Source organism: Gadus morhua, chromosome 20 (assembly GCF_902167405.1).
Source record: "Gadus morhua chromosome 20, gadMor3.0, whole genome shotgun sequence".
NCBI lineage: Eukaryota > Metazoa > Chordata > Actinopteri > Gadiformes > Gadidae > Gadus > Gadus morhua.
In genome coordinates, this window is record NC_044067.1 from 24724193 (window position 1) to 24749633 (window position 25441).

Consider the following 25441-nt stretch of genomic DNA (forward strand, 5'->3'; position numbering starts at 1 on the left):
TCCCCCACATTTTTGAATCGGTTTTGTTTGACAATCCTCTCCAGGGCGCGTTTATCCCTCTTGCTTGTACACTCTTTTCTACCACATCTTTTTCTTCCCTTCGCCTCTCTATTAATGTGCTTGGACACAGAGCTCTGGGAACATCCAACCTCTTTGGCAATGACCTTTTGTGTCTTGCCCTCCTTCTTTAAAGTATCAATGGTCATCTTTTGGACAGTTGTCAAGTCAGCAGTCTTCCCCATGATTGTGTGTCATACAGAATCAAAACGAGAGACCATTTAAAGGCTTTTCCAGGTGTTTTGAGTTAGTTAGCTAATTAGAGTGTGGCACCAGGTGTCTTCAATATCTGACCTTTTCACCATATTCTAATTTTCTGAGATGTTGAATTTAGGGTTTTCATTGGTTGTCAGCTATAATCATCTTCTTTTTGGCAAAAAACACTTATAATGTATCAGTCTGTTTGGAATGAATGTATACATTCTACAGGTTTGACTTTCTAAATGGAATTAATGAAATAAATCAACTTTTTCATGATATTCTAATAATATGACCAGCACCTGTATATATTGTTCTCCCATAGATGTTGAATTCTATTAGTTACAAAACATTAGCCAAAATATTATGCGTCAGAAACTATTGCTTTACCGATGGTTTTCAACTTATTGCTATGGATTTATTGATTCGTAGAGGATGAGGATGAGGGCACTTAATGAGCGTGCGGAAACTGTAGTTATGAACTAGATATTGATATTTAAATCAAAATCAAACTAAATACCTCAAATATTGGAATGAAATATACAATATAATACTTCCAGCTATTGACTAGTGAAATGTGACAATTATACACATTTGCTGAATAAGTAACTGCCAAAACATTGTTATCATTTGAAACAGATGGATTTTTAAGGGAATATTTTTATGGAGAGAGAACATATTTCTACAGACAGACAGACAGACAGAGCACACCGGGGGTCCCTTTGTGCAGGCTACCATTGCCTTATCAAAACACCCAGGTCAAAAATGACACTTGTTGCCTTCAATAAGTGTGTGCTTGGAGAGAGATAGAGAGAACATATCTCGAGAGAGAGCGAGAGGGAGAGGGAGAGGGAGGGAGATCTGCTATTGTCCAGGTCAGAGGTCATGCAGTCTTAACAAAAGACTGACCATTCAGACCCTACTGACTTACAGGAGAGAGAGAGAGAGAGAGAGAGAGAGAGAGAGAGAGAGAGAGAGAGAGAGAGAGAGAGAGAGAGGGGGAGGGAGAGAGAGGGAGAGGGGGAGAGAGAGAGAGGGGGAGGGAGAGAGAGGGAGAGGGGGAGAGAGGGAGAGGGGGAGAGAGAGGGAGATATGGAGAGAGAGAGAGAGAGAGAGAGAGAGTGAGGATGTAACACTTAAGTTGAGGCCCCTGTTGCTCTTGAGCAATGGCGTTTGTTTCAGAAAAGGGGTCTGACTATAACGACTGTGAAGGTATGAACAAAGGAACTGCACGTTTCCAAGACGCGCCGTCCCCTTAAATCGTACACCACGTGGTACATCCAATAACGCGGTAAAAACAAACTGTATTGGATCTCTATAAGAAGTATGAGATTCCTGCAAGTTTGTCCCCACGGCGGGTTAGCGAGGCACTTGACAGCAGATGGGTTAATACTGCGTAAGTCTACCTCTACGGCTGCGTTCTATACTAACCAAAATTGCACATTAGATGTTACATGAACCGGGCTGTGAGGAATCAATTCGATTTGAACTCCTTGGCAAACGACAGCCAAGCCTCCGGTTTAATATGCAACTAAGCTAGATTAACGTTAAAAACCTGACCTTTCCTCGCTCCACCGTAAGAGTTTAGAAGTTTGTGGCCGGTAATAAATAAACCTTATGGTGGCCCGGCTGAACTTCGAAGCTTATCACCATATAACATAAAAAACCACAGGTAGTACGTCTCCCACGTTGGTAAACACATTAGATCTAGACAGGATTGGATACAGTCTACAAACCCATATAAAACACACTCCTAGCCCTTTGCTTCGTGAGATAGTTATTTGATTTAATTTGTTAGCGTATCCCAGGCCGTGTATCTAAACGGCTGTTATGAATTTCAATCCGATCGCCGAGACCACACGTCCCCTCAACCAGACGGATGCAGTACAAGCTATTCACCTAAATGTGACTATTGTACTGCTTTCCGAACGGCCTCGCGGTCGCTAGTCTCGGTCCGGAACTTTCCAAGAACGTCAGGGTCACCAATTGCAATGTTCTTCAGGGAAAGAGGGGTCGAATCCAAAGGAATAGCTTTAAAGAGACTTTATTTGTATAAAGTATTTTCGGTATGGTAAACTGATGCTCTGAAGTAAAGAGAGATTGAAGATGTGTTCTAAGCACGTGCGAGAGTATTCTCCTAGCTGATCACAGGCATAAACCCACCTATGTCTAGTCGCTGCCGAGAGAGTTCTGATCTGCCTCCACGAGCTGGAGGCTTCTTATGGACTCAGCGAGGACCGGAAGACTTGGAGAGGAACCGGTGTGACGTCATCCTCGGTTTTCCTCGCCTGGTCTGTGGTGCTGCCCTCTGTGGCTAAAGTATCTATTGCAGCCTTCAGTAATGTCCTGCTTTCCCTTGTGGCTATGTGTAGTATTTACGGCTTATATGTTTGGTCCTACCCCCTATTGGTTAAGTGAGGGAAATACAGCTTGTGTTCCTAAAATACGTAACAATATGAAGAAGCAAAAGCCTTTACTTCGCCCCGGCCACGCCCACTAGGCCACGCCCACTTGACGGACTCTACCTGTGCACACGAGGCGAAGAGAGATTTTCAGCGACACCCTCGAGGGGACATGGGCCTCTGCCCATGTCCCGTAGTAGCCAGAGTTATTATCTCTCACACGTGTTCGACACGATTCCTAGACTTTCGTTCAAGTCACTTACCATGCCGAAACATGCCTACTTTAACAATAAACTCTCTTAAAAGCTATCCCGGATTTGAACCCTTTCCTTGAAGAACTACTCAGCACATGTAATATGTCTCCAACACGGTACAAACATTAGATCTAGACGGGAGTGGATACCTTCTATCTACAGTCCCATAAAAAACACACTTCTGGCCCCTTGCTCCTTGAATATAATTATTTAATTAAAGGCAGCTATTGCAGCCTTCAGTAAGGTCCTGCTCCCCTTGTGGCTGTGTATAGTATTTATGGCTTATATGTTTGGTCCTGCTTCCTAGTGGTTCTGTGAGGGTAATACAGCTTGTGTGTTTTAATCTGCTTCCTAGAGGCTATGTGGAGGCAGCTTATGTTCTTAAAATACGTAACAGACTCCAGGACGGTCACCATCTGCAAGCAATGTAACACGGGTTACATCTTGCCGCATGACGGCAATTTTGTATTTGGTGACCATTTTGTATTTGTTTAGAATGATATTGTTACGTATTTTAAGCACATAAGCTGCCCCCACATAGCCGCTGGGAAGCAGGATCGAACACATCAGCTGCAATAACTACTCCAGCCACAGATGGCAGCACCTTTAGACAAGCGTGGAGGGAGGAACTATTACGTCGCACCGGCCATGCCCACTTGACCCTATCAAGCTCGACAAAGAGATTGGAGTGCAGAGCTGATAGCCAGACCCGCAGAGAGCCTGGGGCTCGAAGTAGCTCTACGGTATTTCTCTCACACGCGTCAGATACAATTTCCTCCCTTCTGCTTCATAGTTACCGTACCAAAATGAACCAACGAAGACGGAGGACTATTCTATGGTAAGTTTTTTGCATTAATCAAAACTAAACAATGTTAAAATACCTGGTACTATGCTGTGTATGAGGTGCAGGTTATTTTGTAATTGTTTTAGCATTTCCTGGGGTTGTGCGGTGTATGGAACACAGGAATTTGCAAATTTCCAAATTTTGGCCCAAATTAGAGACTAGGCCGAGGGTGAACCCGGACCTAGTATTTAGCCCTTTTAGCCAATTTATTGATCCCGACCACTTATCTTAATCCTAACCTTAACCTTTAGCCTTATTCCCTAACCTTAACCCCAGTCTTTATCCCGACCACTGACCAAAATCTAAGGCTCCGTTTACACAAAGGGAAAACGCAGATATTTTCACACGGTTTGGCCTCTCATTTACACGAAAACACAGTTTTTGTCACAGAAAACGATCATTTATAAAAACTCCGGCCAAAGCGGAGCTTTCTGAAAACGCCGGTTACGTGTTGTGGTGTCAACGGATAGAAACGGGGTTTTAGGTTCTGAAACGTCACATTATGCGCCAGGAAATGCTTAACGTCATATGAGCGCCCTATGTTTACAGTTTGTTTGTTACAGGAAGACGCTCCTGTTATTCGTTGTTGTTGATTCTGAGGATTCTGATTGGCTTGCATGGCTTTATCCTTCTCCCTACACTGCCACCCATAGGTTTGGTATAGTTATAATTTCCCAACGGCGTATTTATGCGTTTTGATGTAAACAACAACTTTTTTTAAAACGATGTTGTGTGCACAATGTTATTTTTGAAAACTGAGGGGGGGAAATATTCGTTTCTATAAATACCCTGCTACGTATAAACGTGGCCTTAATCCTTTATCCTTATTCCCTAACCTTAACCCGAGTCTAAACCTAACCCTAACCCAACAACGAAAAATCTTGCCTATCTTAACGTCATCCGAACATTGAAAAATCTTGCCTATCTCAACGCCAACCGAACAACGAAAAATCTTGCCTATCTTAACGCCAACTGAACTACGAAAAATCTTGCCTATCCTGACGCCAACCGAACAACGAAGAATAAGGATGTACTTAAACAACTATGCAGGTAAACCAACCATGGAAACCTTATATGAAGAAAGGGTTCTTGATGGATTATGGGACGTACCCGAGAGTTCTGTCGTATAGGCTTCGCCTTTTAAGGCTATCGCTATTGGGTTATCCCTAGGCGTGAGCCGTAGCACTGAAAAATTGGTAATCCCCGGCCACCAACAGCGTGGGCCTCAATTACGTCCGCGTGCGGCGTGCCTCAACGACGTCCGCATTTCGCAGATAGTCGGGCGCCGGCGGACGTTCCTACTTAGGCCTATTAATTAACGTTCAAAAGCTATTAAATCTTCAACAAAATATACAGATACTGTCAAAATCGGTTCCAGGGAGTAAATAGGGATTATTTATGTTGTTTTTAATGGTGTTTTTTTCTGGAACGAGTATTCAAATATTCGCTCGGAAAAACCAACGAGTATTCAGAGCCTGAAAAATGGCATTCGGGCCAGCCCTAGACTCCAGGACGGTCACCATCTGCAAGCAATGTAACACGGGTTACATCTTGCCTCATGACGGCCATTTTGTGTTTGGTGACCATTTTGTATTTGTTTAGAATGATATTGTTACGTATTTTAAGCACATAAGCTGCCCCCACATAGCCGCTGGGAAGCAGGATCGAACACATAAGCTGCACAACCCTCACATAGCCACTAGGAAGCAGGATCGAACACATCAGCTGCAATAACTACTCCAGGCACAGATGGCAGCACCTTTAGACAAGCGTGGAGGGAGGAACTATTATGTCGCACCGGCCACGACCACTTGACCCTATCAAGCTCAACAGAGAGATTGGAGTGCAGAGCTGATAGCCAGACCCGCAGAGAGCCTGGGGCTCGAAGTAGCTCTACGGTATTTCTCTCACACGCGTTAGTTACATTTCCCTCCCTTCTGCTTCATAGTTACCGTACCAAAATGAACCAACGAAGACGGAGGACACTCTAAGGTACGTTTTTTGCTTTATTCAAAACTAAACAAAGTGAAAATACCTGGTACTATGCTGTGTATGAGCTGCAGGTTATTTTGTAATTGTTTTAGCATTTCCTGGGGTTGTGCGTTGTATGGAACACAGGAATTTGCAAATTTCCAAATTTTGGCCCACATTAGGGACTAGGCCGAGGATGAACCCGGACCTAGTATTTACGCCTTTTAGCCAATATCAAATTTCTCGCACCCTAGCCTACCCGTGGCTATGCCGAGGGTGCACCGGGACCTAGTACTTCCTCCACTAATTACCTACCAAGAACCTAGAATCCTTTGCCACTTACCAGAGATTTCACAACAATTTACCTTAGAATTTATCCCGACCACCTATCTAAATCTTAATCCTAACCTTGACCTTTAGCCTTATTCCCTAACCTTAACCGGAGTCTTTATCCCGACCACTGACCTAAATCTTAATCCTAACCTTAACCTTAACCCACCTAACCCTAACCCAACAACGAAAAATCTTGCCTATCTTAACGCCAACCGAACAACAAAAAATCTTGCCTGTCCTAACGCCAACCGCACAACGAAAAATCTTGCCTATCTTAACGCAAACCGAGCAACGAAAAATCTTGCCTATCTTAACGCCAACCGAACAACGAAAAATCTTTCCTATCCTGACGCCAACCGAACAACGAAGAATAATGATGAAAACTACCTAAACAACTATACGGGTAAACCAACCATGGAAACCTTATATAAAGAAAGGGTTCTTGATGGATTATGGGACGTACCCGAGAGTTCTATGTCGTATAGGCTTTGCCTTTTAAGGCTTTCGCTATTGGGTTATCCCTAGGCGTGAGCCGTAGCACTGAAAAATTTGTAATCCCCGCCCACCAACAGCGTGGGCCTCAATAACGTCCGCGTGCGGCGTGCCTCAACGACGACCGCATTTCGCAGACATAGTCGGGCGCCGGCGGACGTTCTGCTCCCGTTTTCCTCAGCGTTCCTAGCATACTGAAAGATACGAACATGGACTCCAGGACGGTCACCATCTGCAAGCAATGTAACACGGGTTACATCTTGCCTCATGACGGCCATTTTGTGTTTGGTGACCATGTTGTATGTGTTTAGAATGATATTGTTACGTATTTTAAGCACATAAGCTGCCCCCACATAGCCGCTGGGAAGCAGGATTGAACAGACAAGCTGCATAACCCTCACATAGCCACTAGGAAGCAGGATCGAACACATAAGCTGCAATAAGTACTCCAGCCACAGATGGCAGCACCTTTAGACAAGCGTGGAGGGAGGAACTATTACGTCGCACCGGCCACGCCCACTTGACCCTATCAAGCTCGACAGAGAGATTGGAGTGCAGAGCTGTTAGCCAGACCCGCAGAGAGCCTGAGTCTCGAAGTAGCTCTACGGTATTTCGCTCACACGCGTTAGATACAATTACCTCCCTTCTGCTTCATAGTTACCGTACCAAAATGAACCAACGAAGACGGAGGACTACTCTAATGTAAGTTTTTTTGCTTTAATCAAAACGAAACAATGTTAAAATACATGGTACTATGCTGTGTATGAGGTGTGATTTTCACAAAATTGTACATGGGGGGGGGGGTGGGGGGTCAATGGCAGCTATATGAAGGAAGTTAGCTAGAACTCCAAAACTTCGCACACCTGTCTAAGGAGCCTAGAGCACCTTCCACACCAAATATCGTTAATACCCCTTTTTCCCTCGCCGAGTGGCACAAATTTTTCCCTTGCCGAGTGGCACAGATTTGAACATTTCAAATTCAATTTTCTATACCAAACCAAGCCACCAGGTGGCCAGAACTTGGCACAGACGTAGCCCTGATCCATAGCTACCACCCCATAGGGTTCATATTCCCACGCCCCTCTCCCTGTTCCCATGGCAACGCTTTTAGGTGTTTTCCAATGTTAAAAAAAGTTGCCACTAGGGGCGCCAAATTCCCTCCCTTCTGCTTCATAGTTACCGTACCAAAATGAACCAACGAAGACGGAGGACTACTCTAAGGTAAGTTTTTTGCTTTATTCAAAACGAAACAATGTTAAAATACATGGTACTATGCTGTGTATGAGGTGCAGGTTATTTTGTAATTGTTTCAGCATTTCCTGGGGTTGTGCGGTGTATGGAACACAGGAATTTGCCAATTTCAAAAATATCGCCCACAATAGGGACTAGGGCATGTAGAGGGGCCCCAGGGCTACCACGGGCACTATTCAGAATTCCCACGCTCCGCTGTTCCTTTAAATCGCTTCACTTCAAATTTTTAAAATCAAGATTGCAGTACCCCAAAAAGTCCGCTGGGGCTAGAGCTATCCGAGGGTGGTCTCGGAATTCCCACGCCCCGCTGTTTGCCCGAGCTAGGTCCAAAAAAACGTTTTTGAAAAGTGGGAAGTTGCCCTTAACCTAACCCTAACCCATTAGCAAACGACTCAAAATGGCCTAAAACGTGCTCCTAGACACTTTCTGTGGGAACTTTTTTTGACTCCACACGTGGTCAAATTTTCAAAAGATTTTACATGGGGGGGGGGGGTCAATGGCAGCTATATGAAGGAAGTTGGCTAGAACTCCAAAACTTTGAATTAAAACTTAAAAGATAGAACGCTTCACGAATTTGCGTGTCATCCTTGCGCCACCGGAATGTTGTTGTGCTCCACACCTGTGTTTCACTTTTTTCACTTGCTCCCCCGCCCTGGCAGAAAAACCGCTCCTGTCTGATTGGTCTGTTTCATTTACTGGGCCAAAACCATGCATGGTTTGATTGGACTGTTTCATTTACATCATGAGACGTGATTGGCTGCCGGCGGGGAGCGCAAGTTATCATAAGCTCCTCCAGCCGAAAAAATGTCATTACTTTGACAGTTTTCAACCGTCACTAGTTTTCGTTCACTACCATCACGTAAGTAAATGACTAGAATCGTGAAAACTGCATTAAAATGTGAATAGACGACTCTGTTATATGTGGTATAAAGGCTGGGACTAATTCCGAATTATAAATATTGGTGAAAGTACGGTGCTTTGCGCTTCCCATTCAAACGAATGGCGCGGCGAATGCTTCTGGTAAATCGTGAAAAATGCATAAAAATGTGAACAGACGACTCGGTTATATTCTATAGACCATAGTGTGTATGTGGTATAAAGGCTGGGACGAATTTCGAATTATAAATGAGTAAAACGAATTGTTGAAAGTACGGAGCTTCCCGCTTCCCATTCAAACGCATTGCGCGACGGTTAGCCTTCTCAACGAGTGCTGCTGGTAAATCGTGAAAAATGCATAAAAATGCGAACAGGCGACTCGGTTATATGCTATAGAGTCCATATTGTGTATGTGGTATAAAGGCTGGGACGAATTTCGAATTATAAATAAGTAAAACGGATTGTTGAAAGTAGGCCTACGGAGCTCGCGCTTCCCATTCAAACGCATTGCGAGTGCTGCTGGTAAATCGTGAAAAATGCATTAGTGTAATTGTGATATAAAGGCTGGTCTAAATGTGAAATTATTAATGTGTGATTTCGGTGTTTGAAACGCAACCGCGATTTGCATAGGAGAGGTGTTAATAGTGGGGGGGAGAGCAACAGGTTAAAGGCTAAACCTAATGGTCTCTTGACATTAACGTTGACAGTATTAGCCTAACACCCCTAATGGTTATAGGCCTCTTTTTGTATATTGGGTAAAAAAAACCTCTAATTTGCCAAAATTGAGTGATAGGTTATACAATTAAGAATAAACAACGGTGGGCCTCTTCATGACTAATTTATATATATTTTTAATTCAATAATGTTATTGTTATTATTTATTTATTTTAATAAACCTTAATTCTTGGGCCCGCCCCCCCCCCCCCCCCCCCCCGCCCCCCCCCCCCCCCCCCCCCCCCCCCCCCCAGGTACTTGGTCCGCTAAGCACTATGCGTACTATGCGTATAGGGAGCGGCGGGCCTGCCTAATGGGCTGATCTCCTGACATTAACATTGTTATCAACATTGTTAACTTAACACCCAATTAGTACATTGTAATACACTTCACTGACTTGTTTTGTTTCTTCTTGTCTTTCAGAAAATGTCTTTTGCTCCCCTTTTCCGGTTCGAACCCTCTTCCTCCGAGCTCACCCTTCGCCCCTCTGATGCCGCTGACGCAGTGGCAAGCAAACGCCAGGCCTCTACCACTGGGTCTCAGGTGAAGAGGAGTGATGTGGTTCGAGCCGAGGCGAGGGCCAGAGCCCTGCAGAAGGGTGGCATGTCAGGCGAGTTTGTGGCCTGTACCGTGGCCAAACTTTCCAGTGGCTGCTGGGAAATGCGGTGGGGTACGCCGTCACCATCTTGGCGTCCCACACCAGATGGAGAGAGAGGGAGGGGACACCAGCAAGTCGCCCCTCATGGAGAACAAGGACGCCCTCGCCTCCTACGCCGGGATGTTCCCACCCATGGTGACGGCCGTCGCCAGGCGTAGGTTGTGCAAGGGCTCCGCGTTTTCCAGGGGGCTGGACGACGCGCTGGTGGGGTTCGGGGTGCATTCGCACCGGACCTACAAGTCCCTGTATGGCGCGCGGGACCAAGAGAGTCGAACGTAAGTAGTGTGTGTGTGTGTGTGTGTGTTGATTTTATGTGTGTGTTGATTTTGTGTGTGTGTGTGTGCTGATTTTGTGTGTTTTTTCTTTGCTCTACTACAGCGAGGCCCGGGCTCGCGCCACTGTGCCCGGGCGGGGGGGCGAGGCGCTTGTTGGCTTCGGGCAGTTCAAGGAGGACATCCTGAAGGACCTGTATGACTCCAAGGAGAAGGAGCGTCAGAAGTAAGTCATATTGTGGTGAAGGGCAGTGGAGACGGTGCTGTGACATGTTTATATTTAATATTTATATATAGTTGATTTTCGATCATTGTCTTGCAGCTACGTCAAGTGGCTACGGCGGAAGGACCCGCAGCCTGGGAGCTCCATGGACGTCGCCATAAAGTACATTCTGGGCCGAGAAAAGGAGCGGTCGGCGGAGGCGGCTGCTACACCCCCTCCGCCCGCCAGCAGCAGCACCAGCAGCGGCCCCAGCACCACCACCAGCCAGGCCGCTGCTTCCACCGTGCTGCCGCCCCGCAAGCCGACCGCTCCCAATTTCTCGGCCCTTGTGCGGGGGCGTCCGATGGGCCCCAGGGAGCTGCAGGCCCAGATCAGGAAACTGATTAACCCACCAGCACGGCCTGCAGCTCCAGGTCGGTAGCTCTTTCTTTCTCTTTCACACAACAGAGGTTGAGTGTATACGATTTACTAACCGTTGCCGCCCCCCCCCCCATAGCGGTGTCTTCCCTCAGAGACCAGCGCCCCTCGGTTCCGCCGCCCCCCACCACAGAGGTGACGGACGAGGAGCTGGTCCGGATGGTCACTGACGTAGAAATGGGTAACTGACACCACACTGGACGCGTGACACTGTAACATCTGCCTTGGCTATCTATTCTTGAGTCAGTATGTTTGCATTAACTGTAACTTTTTCATTTGCTGGTCGCTAAAGCTGATGCCTGAAGGATAAAGGTAGGTTTATCAGGTGATGTAGCCGTCTTTGTAGATGGTAGACGCGCCGACGACCTCGTGGCGTCTCCGTGGAGGAGACGCCATGCGGGGAGGTCACCCTGGCACCGGAGCCGAAGAAGAAGAGGAGGAAGACGACGACGACGGGCGACATGGAGCAGCCGGCAACGCCCACTCCTGCTCTGGCTGAGGTACAGACACACACCCGTCGTACTCACAGACACACGACTCGGTGGAGACGACCGTCAGACTGCGTACGCAGCAGCGCTCGGCCTCCTCACGGTGTGTTTGTCTGTGTTGTCTTCGTCCTCCTCACGGTGTGTTTGTCTGTGTTGTCTTCGTCCTCCTCACAGACCCGGTTGCCTGAGGGCTGGCGGACAGCCCTCACCGGGGAAGAGCAGGAGTGGATCGGCCGGGCGCTGTTCCAGCAGACCAGCGGGGGGTCCCTCAAGCTCACCACGGACCTCAAGCTGTGGTGGGACCCCCCCCAGCCCCGGCTGAACTACACTCAGCCACCCGCCTCGGCGGCTACCTTCTTCGCGTGTCGGTTGTTCCTCTGGGCGCCCCTGCACATGTGGGGTCCCCGGCCGACATGCTGCCAGAAACATCTCACCAAGTGTGGGATGTACAAGACCATCCGGAAGGTCTTGGACATCGACGGCTGGTACTTGATGGCCACCGAGTACCTGGAGTGCCGTCGGTGTCGGAGGAAGGTAGCCGCCTGGTCGCAGGAGGTCGTGAGGCAGCTGGGAGAGGGGCATCGCGCCCTCTTCCCGGCGATCCTCACCTACAAGCAAGTAGCTGTCTGAAAACTGTCGGTGTGTCTGCGTGTGGCTCTTCTGTAACACGTGCGCTCCCCTGTAGGCTTGCCTGCGACCGGCGGGTCATCATCCAGCTGCGTGAGCGTACTCGGGGGAACAGCACCACGCAGCTGCAAAAAAACCTCTGTGAGGCACACACAGAGGCCTGGATGCGGCGGTCCATACACTACCTCAGCGTCATGGAGCCCTTCACGTCGACGGGTGTCGTGCGCCAGTGCACCCCACCGCCGAAACCATCGCCAGACGTGCCGCAGTACGGCTGGCTGTTGGTGGTGTACTGCCACGACATCCTGTCTCGCCTGGAGGACGTGAAGGCCCGGGTCACCTCAGTCTTTGGATCCATCCTGAAGATGGATTCGACCAAGAAGGTGAATGTGGTGTCGGAGCACGAGCGTTACTCTCTTGCGACGTGCGTGCAGCCTTATTGACTTGTGTGTTTGTGTGTGTGTGTGTGTGTGTGTGTCTGTTTCTGTCTGTCGCCTCGCCTTCAAACAGGTGACCCGGAAGCTCGCCGGTGCCGCCGCCCATACCGCAGCCTGGGCGACCAACGTGGGCAACGAGCACGGGCAGGTGCTAATGTCCGTGCTCAGGGCCACCGAGGGGGGTGGCCTGTTGCCCATGGCCGCGGGGTTAATGCGGCGGTACCGGGACGCTGGGGTAGCGCAGCCTCGCGTCCTCTATGTCGACCGGGACTGCTGTTCGTCCCACGGGGGGTCCAAGGCAGCTGCTGCGTTCCAGGAGTGGGACAAGCTGGTGGTCCGGTTGGACATTTGGCACCTGATGCGACGCTACGCATCAGGTGTCACAACCGAGAGCCACCAGCTGTACAAGCCCTTCCTGCAGCAGCTGTCTGCCAGTATCTTCCTGTGGGACCCAGAGGACACAGCCCGGTTGCTCAACGCCAAGAGGAGGACGCTAGAGGCGCAGGGGATGACCTTCTCGTCCGACGCCGGAGTGTGGAGGCACGTCAGCCGCAGGGAGATGGCTCTCCATTGCCGTCGCCGCACGCGTGGAGCTGCGGCGACCGAGCGGCTGATCGATGACCTCCTGCAAACCTTCGGCGGTGCCAACGGGCGAGACACCTACCGAGGAGGACGACGAGCTCGCCGAAGGCCGGCAGGAGTTGGAGGACCTCACCCTCCACGTGCCTGGCGAGTTCACCGCTCCTCGGACGGACCCGCGGTCAGGGCATCCAGCTGACGCACCCGCGCCCGAGCCATCCCGTCCGACCGCTCCCCCCGAGCCCCGCTCCCCCGGCCGGTCCTCGCCAGAGCCTCAGCAGGCCGCTGAGGTGAGTGCGACTCGCTCGATCAAACGCTGAGCTCTGTGGCGTCCGTTTCACTTGTTTTCCGTGTCAGCGTGTGTTCGCAGGAGTATCGAGGACCAGACAACCAGCCAGGGTACCTGGCCGTGGTCCGCTTGGCCATGGCCTTAGTGGGGCTGCGCCACGAACATGCCCTGTCCGAGGGGAGGGTAGACGAGCTCATCGGCCTTTACGAGGACCTGTCCCCGTTAGACAGGGCCCGAGTAGTTTACCCTCCCCGCTACCCGGACGGGGCAGCTTGGGGGGGACGATTCATGGCAGCAAAGACAGGCCGCACCAGTATCCCTGGTGCGGCTTGTTGTGGTGAAGCTTGGGGAGCTGAGGGCAACAAGGCCCACTTGCTCGATGGTGTCTTGGTTGGATCTACCCCGCTCAACCCCCAAGTGCTCTCCATTGGCCCCTCCCCCACCTTCTCCAGGACCAGTTGCCGCTGGATTTCTGGCTTCCTCCCCATCCACACCAGCCATCCATCCAGTCTACTACTCCTGCATGTCATGCAGTGCACTGGAGAAGAGAGTGGAAGGGTTGGAGTTATTAGTAAGTCATCTGCAGGCCGCGGTGTCCCTACAGCTTGATAGCAGCACTGGAACAGCACAGGCCACCTCTTCAGCCACCCCCAGCCCTGGAAACACACACAGCCATGACACGGAGACCCCGCCCACACCAAGGTCACTTGTGTGCGCAGTGACACTGAGCACACAGCCCGAACCCGCCGTACCCTTTTCAATGCAATTGTTCTTGCAAGAGGACCTCCACAGTTTGTTCTATGACCAACACATGTCACCCACATCCACTGACGCATTTAATGCATACTTAACTGATCCAATAGGCTAACTTGTGTTCCATTGTTGATATGTTCCATTGTTGTTTTGTTCATATTGTTGATATGTTTAAATGTTCCAATGTTACAGTATTAATAAATAAATGCTTTATTGTTGACCGTCTCATCGTCTTGTTTAGTGATGAAGTGACATTTTTAATTAGGAATAATTATGGCCAAATCAATCTCAACACATATTATATATAGAATATACATAAAACCCTGTAGATGTTGGTGTGTTTGTGACAATGTTTTGATTTTGACAAATTATAAATACTTGTAGTTTATTTATAATTCGTTTATAGTTTAGTTTATTTGTTTACTAAAGAATTAGTCTCAGCATTGAACATGTGTTGATTTGGAAGTTGGATTTTTTGTCAGTGTCACCATTGAACATTAACACCAGTTAATTTCGGATTACAAATGCATTGTTACTGAGATTTGTACAGAGAAAAATATTACCTTTTTTGTAATGCCTTACATTGCCGCAAAAAGTAATACATTACAGTAATCACATTACTTTTGTAAGGCGTTACTCCCAACACTGCTCATGAGTAGATCTTGATGGAACTTTACTTGACTGCTTTAAAGGTTGATGAATGTCCCTGCTGTCAGCGTCATGAGGTGATGAAGACTGGCACCTGTCCTTCATTCAATTGATGTTAGCAAGGCATCGAGTGTCCTTGGGGTTGACCTAATTGGTCCGCTTCCCACTACCGCAAAGGGCAAAAGGTAGCTCTTATGCATGGCTGATGTATGTATAACCACATTTAAAGATAGTCATTGCAAAAGATTTGGTCTAAAGGAAAACTAGGGATGGAATGTCTGACAGGGATGGAATGTCTATTAACGATTATTACTACATTTATAGCATGCATTTTATGTTGCAGATTTATTCTGACAGCAACAGACCTTTTTACTAAGTGGGTTATGGCAAAACCCGTGCACCAAAACAGCCGTTGAGGTGTCCAGAAATATTGGAAACATTCTCCTCGACTTCGGTCTTGTTGACAGAATTATAACAGACCAAGGAAGGGAATTTGTGAACGTATATAATTGTAATTTATGTAATTTACTTATGTGTTCATAGCACTCTAGATAGTAGGTATTGTGGCAACCCAGGCCTTGCCAATCAACTTGATGCAGAGCACCTGAGGGCCAGTGAGAGAGCAGACCTTAGGCCCCGTTTACACAAAGGGAAAACGCAGATATTTCCACGCGGTTTGGCCTCTCATTTACACGAAAACGCCATTTTTATCACAGAAGACGATCATTTCTAAAAACTCCGGCCAAAGTGGGGATTTCTGAAAACGCTGGTTATGTGTTGTCGTGTCAACAGGGAGAAACAGGGTTTTAGGTTCTGAAGCGTCACATTATGCGCCAGGAAATGCTTAACGTCATATGAGCACCCTATGTTTAGTTTGTTTGTTACAGGAAGACGCTCGCATTATTCGTTGTTGTTGATTCTGAGGATTCATATTGGCTTGCATGGCTTTATCTTTCTCCCTACACTGCCTCTGTCACGTTAAAATTGTACCGGGGGTGAAAATTGTACCGGCCTAAGTCATAAATTGTCCGTTGCCAGGCAACGGACAACAGATTACGTAAGGGGTTGTCCGTTGCCAGGCAGGTTTCATTCGCGCTCATGTTGCCGAAGACGAAATAATATAATACAGATAACGGATCGCTAGATAACACTTGTTTTTACTAACTGGTAAATGTTTTTTATTATTATTATTCACGTTATCCCCATAACATTTAGCTATTACTGTGTAGGGAAATAGATAAATACAATAGAAATATAAAGTTAGGAACGCTAATAAATGTAATTCGTAAAATAAGTGTTATCTGTCTTGTCGCGCTCAATGAACGAGTTCGCGAATGTTCAAGAACCTTCAACGTCATTCGACACGATCGTCTGTTGCCAGGCAGGTTTGGAATGGATTAGTATGGATGACGTAGGCCGGTACAATTTTCGCCCCCGGTACAATTTTAACGTGACACCGCCCATAGGTTTGGCATAGTTATAATGGCGCTCGACGGCGTATTTATGCGTTTTGATGTAAACGACAACTTTTTTGAAAACAATGTGTTATTTTGGAAAACAAAGGGGGGGGGGATATTCGTTTCTATAAATACCCTGCTACGTATAAACGTGGCCTGAAACAGCATGCTCGAAGGTGCATTCAGGGCTCTCTTGGCTTGGGTGTGAGGAGAGACCAGCCGTTGGAACCAGGCAGTGGATCCCGCCAATTATCTTTTTGTTATTTTAAGTAAAAGATCCTTGTTTTGTATTATTAAAAGGGTATTTGTGGCTTAAGAACTAAAGAGAATCGTGTGCTGTTTGAGGAGGCGGTCCAGTCCCCGAGCCGGGTTGCCACAGTATGTGTGAATGAATGAATCAGGGGGGTATACCACGAACATCGCTGAACATACCCAGGCTTTCTTGGGAAAACCTGGCTCGACAGAGCCGCAACTCGCAATCAGAGTTAAATGGTACCACAACGCTCACTTTAGATTCAATTAGTTGAACCAGGTTTTCCGCTTTAGGTTCAATGCGCGTTCACCTAAAAGGGGCGTTTCTCGCATCATTTGACTCACCCTTATGCAAAATAAATCGCGCGAGAGCGGTGTATTTCATCCAAGGCGAGCAGTGTATTATTATGAACCCCTACAAGGAATTCAAAGTTCAAATCACAGCCAAGGGGAACACGGTTGCCCATAATATGGCAATATTACCTTCAGTAAGGTCCTGCTCCCCTTGTGGCTATGTACAGTATTTACGGCTTATATGTTCGGTCCTGCTTCCTAATGGCTATGTGGGGGCAGCTTATGTGCTTAAAATACAAACATATTAAAGATTTATATCAAAGCGAGATTGGTAAAGATATAATGGAGTTACTGCTAAGGCCAAGGATTATTTTGGATAGGATTCTTAAATTATTAAACACAGTTCTGTTGTTCAAGTGCCAGTGACTCATGTTGTCAACTGCTCCATCAGAAGTAATGAATTTCCTGTGCCCCGGAAAAAGGCAATTATAACTTCCATTCACAAGTCTGGTTCAGCGGACCTGGGGCCTGTACTACGAAGCTCGATTAGAGGGTTAGCGAGATATGTTGAGCTGAAAGCCTGGGTTAGCTGTACCACTTAAATCTATTTAAGCGTCGCTGTATCACCATGGTGACTTATGCTCGCAACCAAACCTGGTCGGGAGCAGCTTTTCAGCTTAGTCTACCTGGAGATCGGCTACTTAAATCGGCGTGTTCGCAGCTTCCTAGCCCCTCCTCCGACAATGGCGTCGCCATTTTTGGTTGTTCCCGTGGACCTCTGTGCACTATTCGTACAGGCGTCTCTCTGGAGAGACAGAACCGATCCCCTGGCATTGTCTGACGATATTCTTTAGAGATACAGATTCTCATCAGAGGGTATTCGTTATTTGATCGTCCTTGTTGGCCCGTATGTAGGTAATGCTACACGAAGAAGCCGTGCACTTACTGTTGCGCAGTGCGTCTGTGTTTCAAGTTCAAAGGTGGCCCAACGTTCAACGTACATTAACCTTGTATAGTCAAGTGCCGTGTTGTCCATTATCCCTTACATAACCGCTATGTCAGTGACACAATTAGGCCTAGGCATTTTTTATTCTCCAAATTCATATTATAGCTGGGAGAATTGTTAAGAAAAATCTCCTCCATAGTTGACCTGGAGTCACAGGCCGACAGAGTCTCCTGCAAGAATCTAGGGAAACCTAGCCATTCTTTCCAAAGATTAAACATTTAGAAGATACGTGACACTTTGCTTTGATACTTATATACCTCTGATTGGAGATTGATTGTCAGCGGCTCCTCCAAAATAATGTTTGTACCTTCAACTAAAAATGACACCATTAATTTACACTTAATCATTTCACATTTGATTAGCAAGACAATTATTTATGTCCATTGCCAATACATGAATACATTCTCATTTCAAATGCCTTGGATGTCGAGGCAGTGGGTTCAGAGGACATCCCCCCTTCCACTCCTACCATCATCGGCCGACCTTCGTTATTAATTGGCGAGAGCCAGCTCCTCCGAAGTGGTGAAGGGCGGTGGAGAAGTCCCCCTCCCAGTCGTATTAATTTGGGTTTTCTTTTTATTTGCTACAAGTAATCAACATGAGATTAAAGGTTGGAGCCTAGGCCATTGCAAATCATAGGCTAGATTCACCTGCAATTATTCAAATGGATGCTTACAACTTACCACATTGAATAATATTTTTATATTTATTTTTGACTTGGCCCCATGTTCGTAGGAGCGTGCTGGCACCACATCTATGGGGGTAAATGGCATGATGATAGCTACATGATATTCTTTAGACAATATGCAGAATCTTTTCACTTACGAATTAACACGGTCGGCTATTTTTTGCCAGCACCCTAGCCATATTATGGGCAACGGTGTTCCCCTTGGCTGTGATTTGAACTTTGAATTCCTCGTAGGAGTTCATAATAATACACTGCTCGCCTTGGGTGAAATACACCGCTCTCGCTCGATACATTTTTCAAAAGGGTGAGTCAAATGACGCGATAAACGCCCCTTTTGTGTGAACGCGCATTGAACCTAAAGTGGAAAACCTGGTTCAACTAATTTAATCTAAAGTTAGCGTTGTGGTACCATTTAACTCTGATTGCGAGTTGCGTCTGTCGAGCCAGGCTTTCCCAAGGAAGCCTGAGGGAAAGGTTCATTTTCGGCATCCCCAGCGCTCCGTTTTCGGTATACTTTCTGCGAAACCCGACCCCAAATGAAAAGGGGCCCCCAAATTTGGGGCACGTTTCAGAACGGGACATGACGGTGCCCGATCTGGATTCAGAATTGGGTACCGGGCTCAGTCTGGGGTACGCTGGCCTGCACTGCATAACTTTTCCAAAAGGTGGCAGCATTGACCAAGATGGGTCAGAGGGTCGCCGATAATCGATAATCTGGAGGGGAAAAAAACCGGAAGTCGTCCGGAAAGAACCGGAAGTCGATAATCTGGAGGGGAAAAAACGGAAGTCGTCCGGAATAAAACCGGAAGTCGTCTTTTTTTTTTTAATATAATTTTATATATTTGTTTATATATATATATATATTTTTTTTTTTAAAGATTTTTTTTTTTTTTCAACCCTTTGGTCTGTGAGTTGACTTCGGAGGATTTTCTTTTCTAGAGGTCGCAGGAGCCTGAATTTGGAGGATTTTCTTTTCTAGAGGTCGCAGGAGCCTGAATTTTTAATATGTCGTCCGGGGGCTCTAGACGAGCGGAGGGACGTCTGAACCGTGGCACTCGGACTTGTACTTTTCGAAAGGAGGGGCTTTGATCGCTCGCCTTTTAGGTCATTTTCTCTCCATTCAAATGCCTCCGCAATCTTCTTCGGCTGACCTTTGACACTTGGGAAGGCCGCACGGGTCTGAAACTCTTTGTCGTGGATGAGCCTCAGCTCCTGAGACGCATACCCGGTTTTCAGACCGCCGGCTCAAAGCGTTTAGGAATTATGCTGAAATAGACAGTCTTTTCCCCTAAAATCCACACAGAAGCCGTCAGACCCATGGACCCTGACACCTTTTGGTCTGTGAGTTGATTACGGAGGAATTTCTTTTCTAGAGGGCGCAGGAGCCTGAATTTTTAGTATGTCATTCGGGGCCTCTAGACGAGCGGAGGGACGTCTGAACCGTGGCGCTCGGACCTGTACTTTTCGAAGGGCGGGGCTTTGATCGCTCGCCTTTTCCTCCCTTTGAGTGTTTGCTGTTGCCGCAGAAATGGACCGAACGGTTTTAAATTTGGTCTGCGGCCCTCCCGAGAGGCCCTCGTCATTCTGCCAGAGTCCCGGCCCGGTAGACCTTCAGCGAAGCCAAGTAGCTCTGCGGTGGTCGTATCGCTACGTGGCGAAAAGATCCATGCTGAAGGTCCTCTGGCGCACGACATTGTCAAAAATCAGGCAGAAATTAGTCTCGGAAAGCTTTCCCGACCCTGTGTGACCTTTTAGGCCTCGCTCCATTTTAGGTCATTTTTTTCTCCATTCAAATGCCTCCGCAATCTTCTTCGGCTGACCTTTGACACTTGGGAAGGCCGCACGGGTCTGAAACTCTTTGTCGTGGATGAGCCTCAGCTCCTGAGACGCATACCCGGTTTTCAGACCGCCGGCTCAAAGCGTTTAGGAATTATGCTGAAATAGACAGTCACAGGGTCGTCGCCGCCAAAGGTCACGGCTGACCTTTGACACTCGGGAAGGCCGCACGGCTCTGAAACTCGTCACGGTGGATGAGCCTTATCTCCTGAGACGACCACCCGGTTTTCAGACCGCCGGCTCAAAGCGTTTAGGAATTATGCTGAAATAGAGAGTCACGCACGGGGTCGGCGCCGTCAAAGGTCACGGCTGACCCACGACCCTGGGGAAGGCCGCACGGCTCTGAAACTCGTCACGGTGGATGAGCCTTATCTCCTGATATGACCACCCGGTTTACAGACCGCCGGCTCAAAGCGTTTAGGAATTATGCTGAAATAGACAGTCACGCACACGGGGTCGGCGCCGTCAAAGGTCACGGCTGACCTTTGACACTCGGGAAGGCAGCACGGCTCTGAAACTCGTCACAGTGGATGAGCCTTATCTCCTGAGACGACCACCCGGTTTTCAGACCGCCGGCTCAAAGCGTTTAGGAATTATGCCGAAATAGAGCCTTTTCCCCTAAAATCCACACAGAAGCCGTCAGACCCGTGGGCTCTGACACCCTTTGGTCTGTGAGTTGGCTTCGGAGGATTTTCTTTTCTAGAGGTCACAGGAGCCTGAATTTTTTATATGTCATTGGGGGCCTCTGGACGAGCGGAGGGACGTCTGAACCGTGCCGCTCGGACCTGTACTTTTCGAAGGGCGGGGCTTTGATCGCTCGCCTTTTCCTCCCTTTGAGTGTTCACTGTTGCCGCAGAAATGGACCGAACGGCTTTAAATTTGGTCTGCGGCCCTCCCGAGAGGCCCTGGTCAGTCTGCCAGAGTCCCGGCCCGGTAGACGGGTCTGAAACTCTTTGTCGTGGATGAGCCTCAGCTCCTGAGACGCACACCCGGTTTTCAGACCGCCGGCTCAAAGCGTTTAGGAATTATGCTGAAATAGACAGTCACGGGGTCGTCGCCGCCAAAGGTCACGGCTGACCTTTGACACTCAGGAAGGCCGCACGGCTCTGAAACTCGTCACGGTGGATGAGCCTTATCTCCTGAGACGACCACCCGGTTTTCAGACCGCCGGCTCAAAGCGTTTAGGAATTATGCTGAAATAGAGAGTCACGCACGGGGTCGGCGCCGTCAAAGGTCACGGCTGACCTACGACCCTCGGGAAGGCCGCACGGCTCTGAAACTCTGCGAGGGGATTGCCTGTGGTGTCCCGTGCACCATACTGCAGTTTCAGACCCCTACCTTAATGTCTTCGTGATTAATTAATTGAAGAGTAGACAGTTTTCAGGAAATCACACGGGAGACTTTTTATTAATTTATTCATTCATTTAATGAATTCATTTACTAAATAAAGGTTACTATAAAACCCTAAACATTTCTAAAACAATTTAATACCGAGTGCATGACTTGAACTACTTGAACTACCAGAGACAAGAATCGTCTCTGGTAGAAGGAGCGTACCAGACATGGGGAATGGGAGTCACATTCCTCAAGAGTCACATGACTTGCCCCGAGAGTCGCTTGGCTGACGCTGTTTAAAGACTCGACTTGACGGTTATGACTTGAGACTTGAGAATTCATTTAATAAATAAAAGTTACTATAAAACCCTAAACCTTTCTAAAACAAATGAATACTTAGTGCAAGACTTGAATTCTTTGCAGTTTATAAATAGACCGTTATTATACCGTTATTCGGTATATGTGTGTGTGTGCGTGTGTGTGTGTGTGCTCTCCGTAGGGCATGTCCTCTGCTATGGACAAAATCTCTGTTTAATATTATTATTTCATTATCAATTATTGAACAATAACGGTGTGTCAGCTTCCTAGTGAGGATTAATTAATTATTACAGATGTACACGTAGGAAATGCCGAGTTGAAACCCGAGACTTAACTATCGCCTGGCTGGGCTGACTCGAGTTGGAGCAGCCAAATAGCCTAAATTAATAAATAGTGTTACTAAATATAAGTAGTAGTATGTGTAGGCCTATATCGTGTGGTTTTCGTCAGTAGCCTACAGTAGACCTAGATTGTGCGCTCTGAACGCCACCAGCTGTTCTGTAATAGGCAGACACGATCGCCGATCACATGAACACCCAGCTGGCATCTTTTTTTTTATTGTGGAATTGCTTTTGATTGATGTGAACACCCAGCTCATGTGTATTTGAACCGATGACAGTGCGTGCTATGCTGCGGGAACGCCATGAACATGAGATAAAACCACAATGCTGCGCCAAGCAGCACCAGGCAGGAGATACGATGTTGCATCGGGCAGTATCCGGTATCAATGGTTAACCTATGATTCTAACCAGTCTACTGCCGTGTTGGATAGGGCTGCAATAGTTACAACGTGCCTGCCAAATAGTGTTATTATAAAAACAAACGAGTGCTCCCTCGCGACCATATGTTGATTGAGTCGACAAGGTTCTCATTCGCACAACGGCGCTGCTGCTGCTTCTATAAATTACGAATTATTATTCTATGGCCACAAATTAATTAATATTCACCCATGTCACCAGAGGGGCACCGTAGTTTAACCTTACTATTTGGTGAGGATTAATTAATTATTACAGATGTACAAGTTAATCCGTTCACGCGATTACGTGTTAGTTGCGTGGGCCCTAGCCGCGCCCCCGGGTGTGTGGTCACTGGTCAGCCTTTATAAAGCCGACAGAGGTGCGCAGAAGTCAGGTGTAACTTGTATCAGCGTCTGAGACACATACACACAACGATCGCCAACTATTAAGTTAAAAAAGCAGAGTCAAATGTAAGTGAACAATGACACACACTGTTATTACGTGTGTGCTCTCCGTCCTCTGCTATGGACGGAATCTCCATTTGGTTGTTACTGCGCCATTACGCACAAGTGCGCACAGGCCTCAGCCTGTACTCCGAGATGGATTGAATCTCCGGTTGTTATTATTATTATTGCATTATTAGGCCGAATTATTGAACAATATCGGTGCATCAGCTTAGTTTGTGAGCTTCATCCGTGATTACAAACACACAAGTTAACCAATTTACGTGATAGTGCCGTCAAATGCCTGTATGTGATCTGATCTTTAATTCATCAAGTTAAACAAGCAGAGTCAAATGTAAGTGAACAATGACACACACTGTTATTACGTGTGTGCTCTCCGTCCTCTGCTATGGACGGAATCTCCGTTTGGTTGTTACTGCGCCATTACGCACAAGTGCGCACAGGCCTCAGCCTGTACTCCGAGATGGATTGAATCTCCGGTTGTTATTACTATTATTGCATTATTAATTATTGAACAATATCGGCAGTCGCAGCACAGCAACCTGAGTGGCCAAAGTGTGGATCGGGAGATCAAGGCCCTCAAGCGAGCTGCAGCTCTTAGCAAGCTGGCGGCCTTGAGGGCCACTTCTCCCGATCCACCTATGGTCAGCGTGCTGGACCTGGAACAACACCAGGCGGAGCAGACTGACCCGGAGGCGGGACTGATCATGTGCCAGAAGCGCACATGCGTCAATGCCCGCCTCCGGGTCCGCGAGCTGGAGCGAGAGGTAGCAGACGTTCGTGCCGTGAGTGAAAATACATAGCAATTAGGCATTCTTTCCATGAACAATTTATTTCAATAACTCAATCATTACAGTGTCATTATTTTGCTGTCCTGTTTTCTCTTGCTGTTTGTTTTTTTCCCTCTGCAGAGTCTGACCCAGTTCCAGGCCCTGGCCTGGCCTCAGCGCCGACCTCGACGTGAGTGAATGAAAAAAACATAGCAATTATACCTTCTTTCCATGTTCTATTTATTTCAATAAATTACATTACAGTGTCATTAATTTGCAGTCCTGTTTTCTCTTGCTGTTTGTTTTTTCCTCTCCGCAGAGGCAGCCCCAGCCCCATCCCGAGCCCCAGCCCCAGCCCCAGCCCCGGAGGAGGAGGAGGAGGAGGAGCCTTCGTCCCCAGAGCAGGAAGCCCCGCCCAGAGCCCCAGCCCCAGCCCCAATACCGGCCCCGGAGGAGGAGGAGGAGGAGGAGCCTTCATCCCCAGAGCAGGAAGCCCACAGCCTCCACGGAGGAGGAGAAAGCCCTACAGCCGCCACGGAGCCGCCCACAGCCGCCACGGAGGAGGAGGAAGCCCCGGCCCCGGCCACAGCCACCAAGGAGGAGGAGGAGGAGGAGGAGGAGGAGGAGCAGCAGCAGGAGAAGCACACTTGGAAAGCGGTCCGTAGAAAACTGCCATTTGGCACTCTTGGGGTGAGAAGATAATTGATTAGTGTAATACATAATCATGTTGCCCAAGGCCAAAGTATGTAACTTAATCATGTCTTGTTATTGTTTTTCTCTCTACCCAGAAAAAAAGCAAGATGTCAAATGAAGCTGCTGCTGCTGCTGAGGAGGAGAAGGAGGAGGAGGAGGAGGAAGAGGAGGATGGAGGAGGAGGAAGAGGAGGATGGAGGAGGAGGAGGCACCAGGGATGTGGTGAGTGGGATGGATTAGTTCATCAATAATTTTACAAATCTTTACCAAGTGTAGAACCAATGAGGAAATGCGGTCATACAAAAGTGGTGTTAATTATGTTTGTTTTTCGCGCAGTCGGCCTCACGGGTGTTGATGTCCCTGCTCAAAGGGAAGAGCAGGGGCTCAACAATTAGGAAAATTACGTTTGGGACCTCCATGGGTAAGAAATAACACATTGTGTATTTGTGCAGGTGTGTCGAGTGTTTTCACGCTACATTCCTCATCATGTGTTGCATCTTTACAGACACTTACCTGGAGGAGTACGGGGCCTACCTTTTCTGCCCGGAAGGGACCCCCCAAATGGTTCAAAACAGCGTGTCGAAGGCCAGCCGAGCAAAGGTGTTCCTGAAATACCTGACGCTCGGCTGGCCTTCGATCAAATATTGGAGTTGGGAGTTTTTGTTCAACATCCCCCTCATAAAGACGTAAGTAGTGAATTTTTGATGATGATAATGATGAAGTAGTACTCAAAACATATGACTGAGACTAATTACAGCCTGCTCTTTCTACAGCTACCCTGCTGCCCTGAGAGCGGCTGGCCTGGCCC

The 25441-nt window shown here is 47.8% G+C and overlaps 2 protein-coding genes and 1 long non-coding RNA gene across 3 annotated transcripts; all 3 read left to right on the plus strand.

Annotated features, from left to right (window-relative positions):
• Positions 1–9737: 9737 nt before the first annotated feature.
• On the plus strand, positions 9738–11461 carry LOC115532851 (uncharacterized). Its single transcript, XM_030342823.1, has 5 exons — positions 9738–10325; positions 10429–10548; positions 10900–10958; positions 11042–11143; positions 11349–11461. The coding sequence occupies exons 1-5, from the start codon at positions 9949–9951 to the stop codon at positions 11459–11461; spliced, it is 771 nt and encodes a 256-aa protein (XP_030198683.1). The 5' UTR covers positions 9738–9948.
• On the plus strand, positions 10652–14262 carry LOC115532772 (uncharacterized). Its single transcript, XM_030342654.1, has 3 exons — positions 10652–10958; positions 11042–12460; positions 12588–14262. Exons 2-3 carry the CDS (start codon positions 11864–11866, stop codon positions 13290–13292), a joined length of 1302 nt encoding a protein of 433 aa, XP_030198514.1. The 5' UTR covers positions 10652–10958; positions 11042–11863; the 3' UTR covers positions 13293–14262.
• A 10544-nt stretch (positions 14263–24806) lies between these two features.
• LOC115532843 (uncharacterized) lies at positions 24807–25210 on the plus strand. The gene is made up of 3 exons (XR_003974121.1): positions 24807–24855; positions 24970–25054; positions 25139–25210. It is a non-coding gene; the product is annotated as an uncharacterized LOC115532843 (long non-coding RNA).
• Positions 25211–25441: the final 231 nt, after the last annotated feature.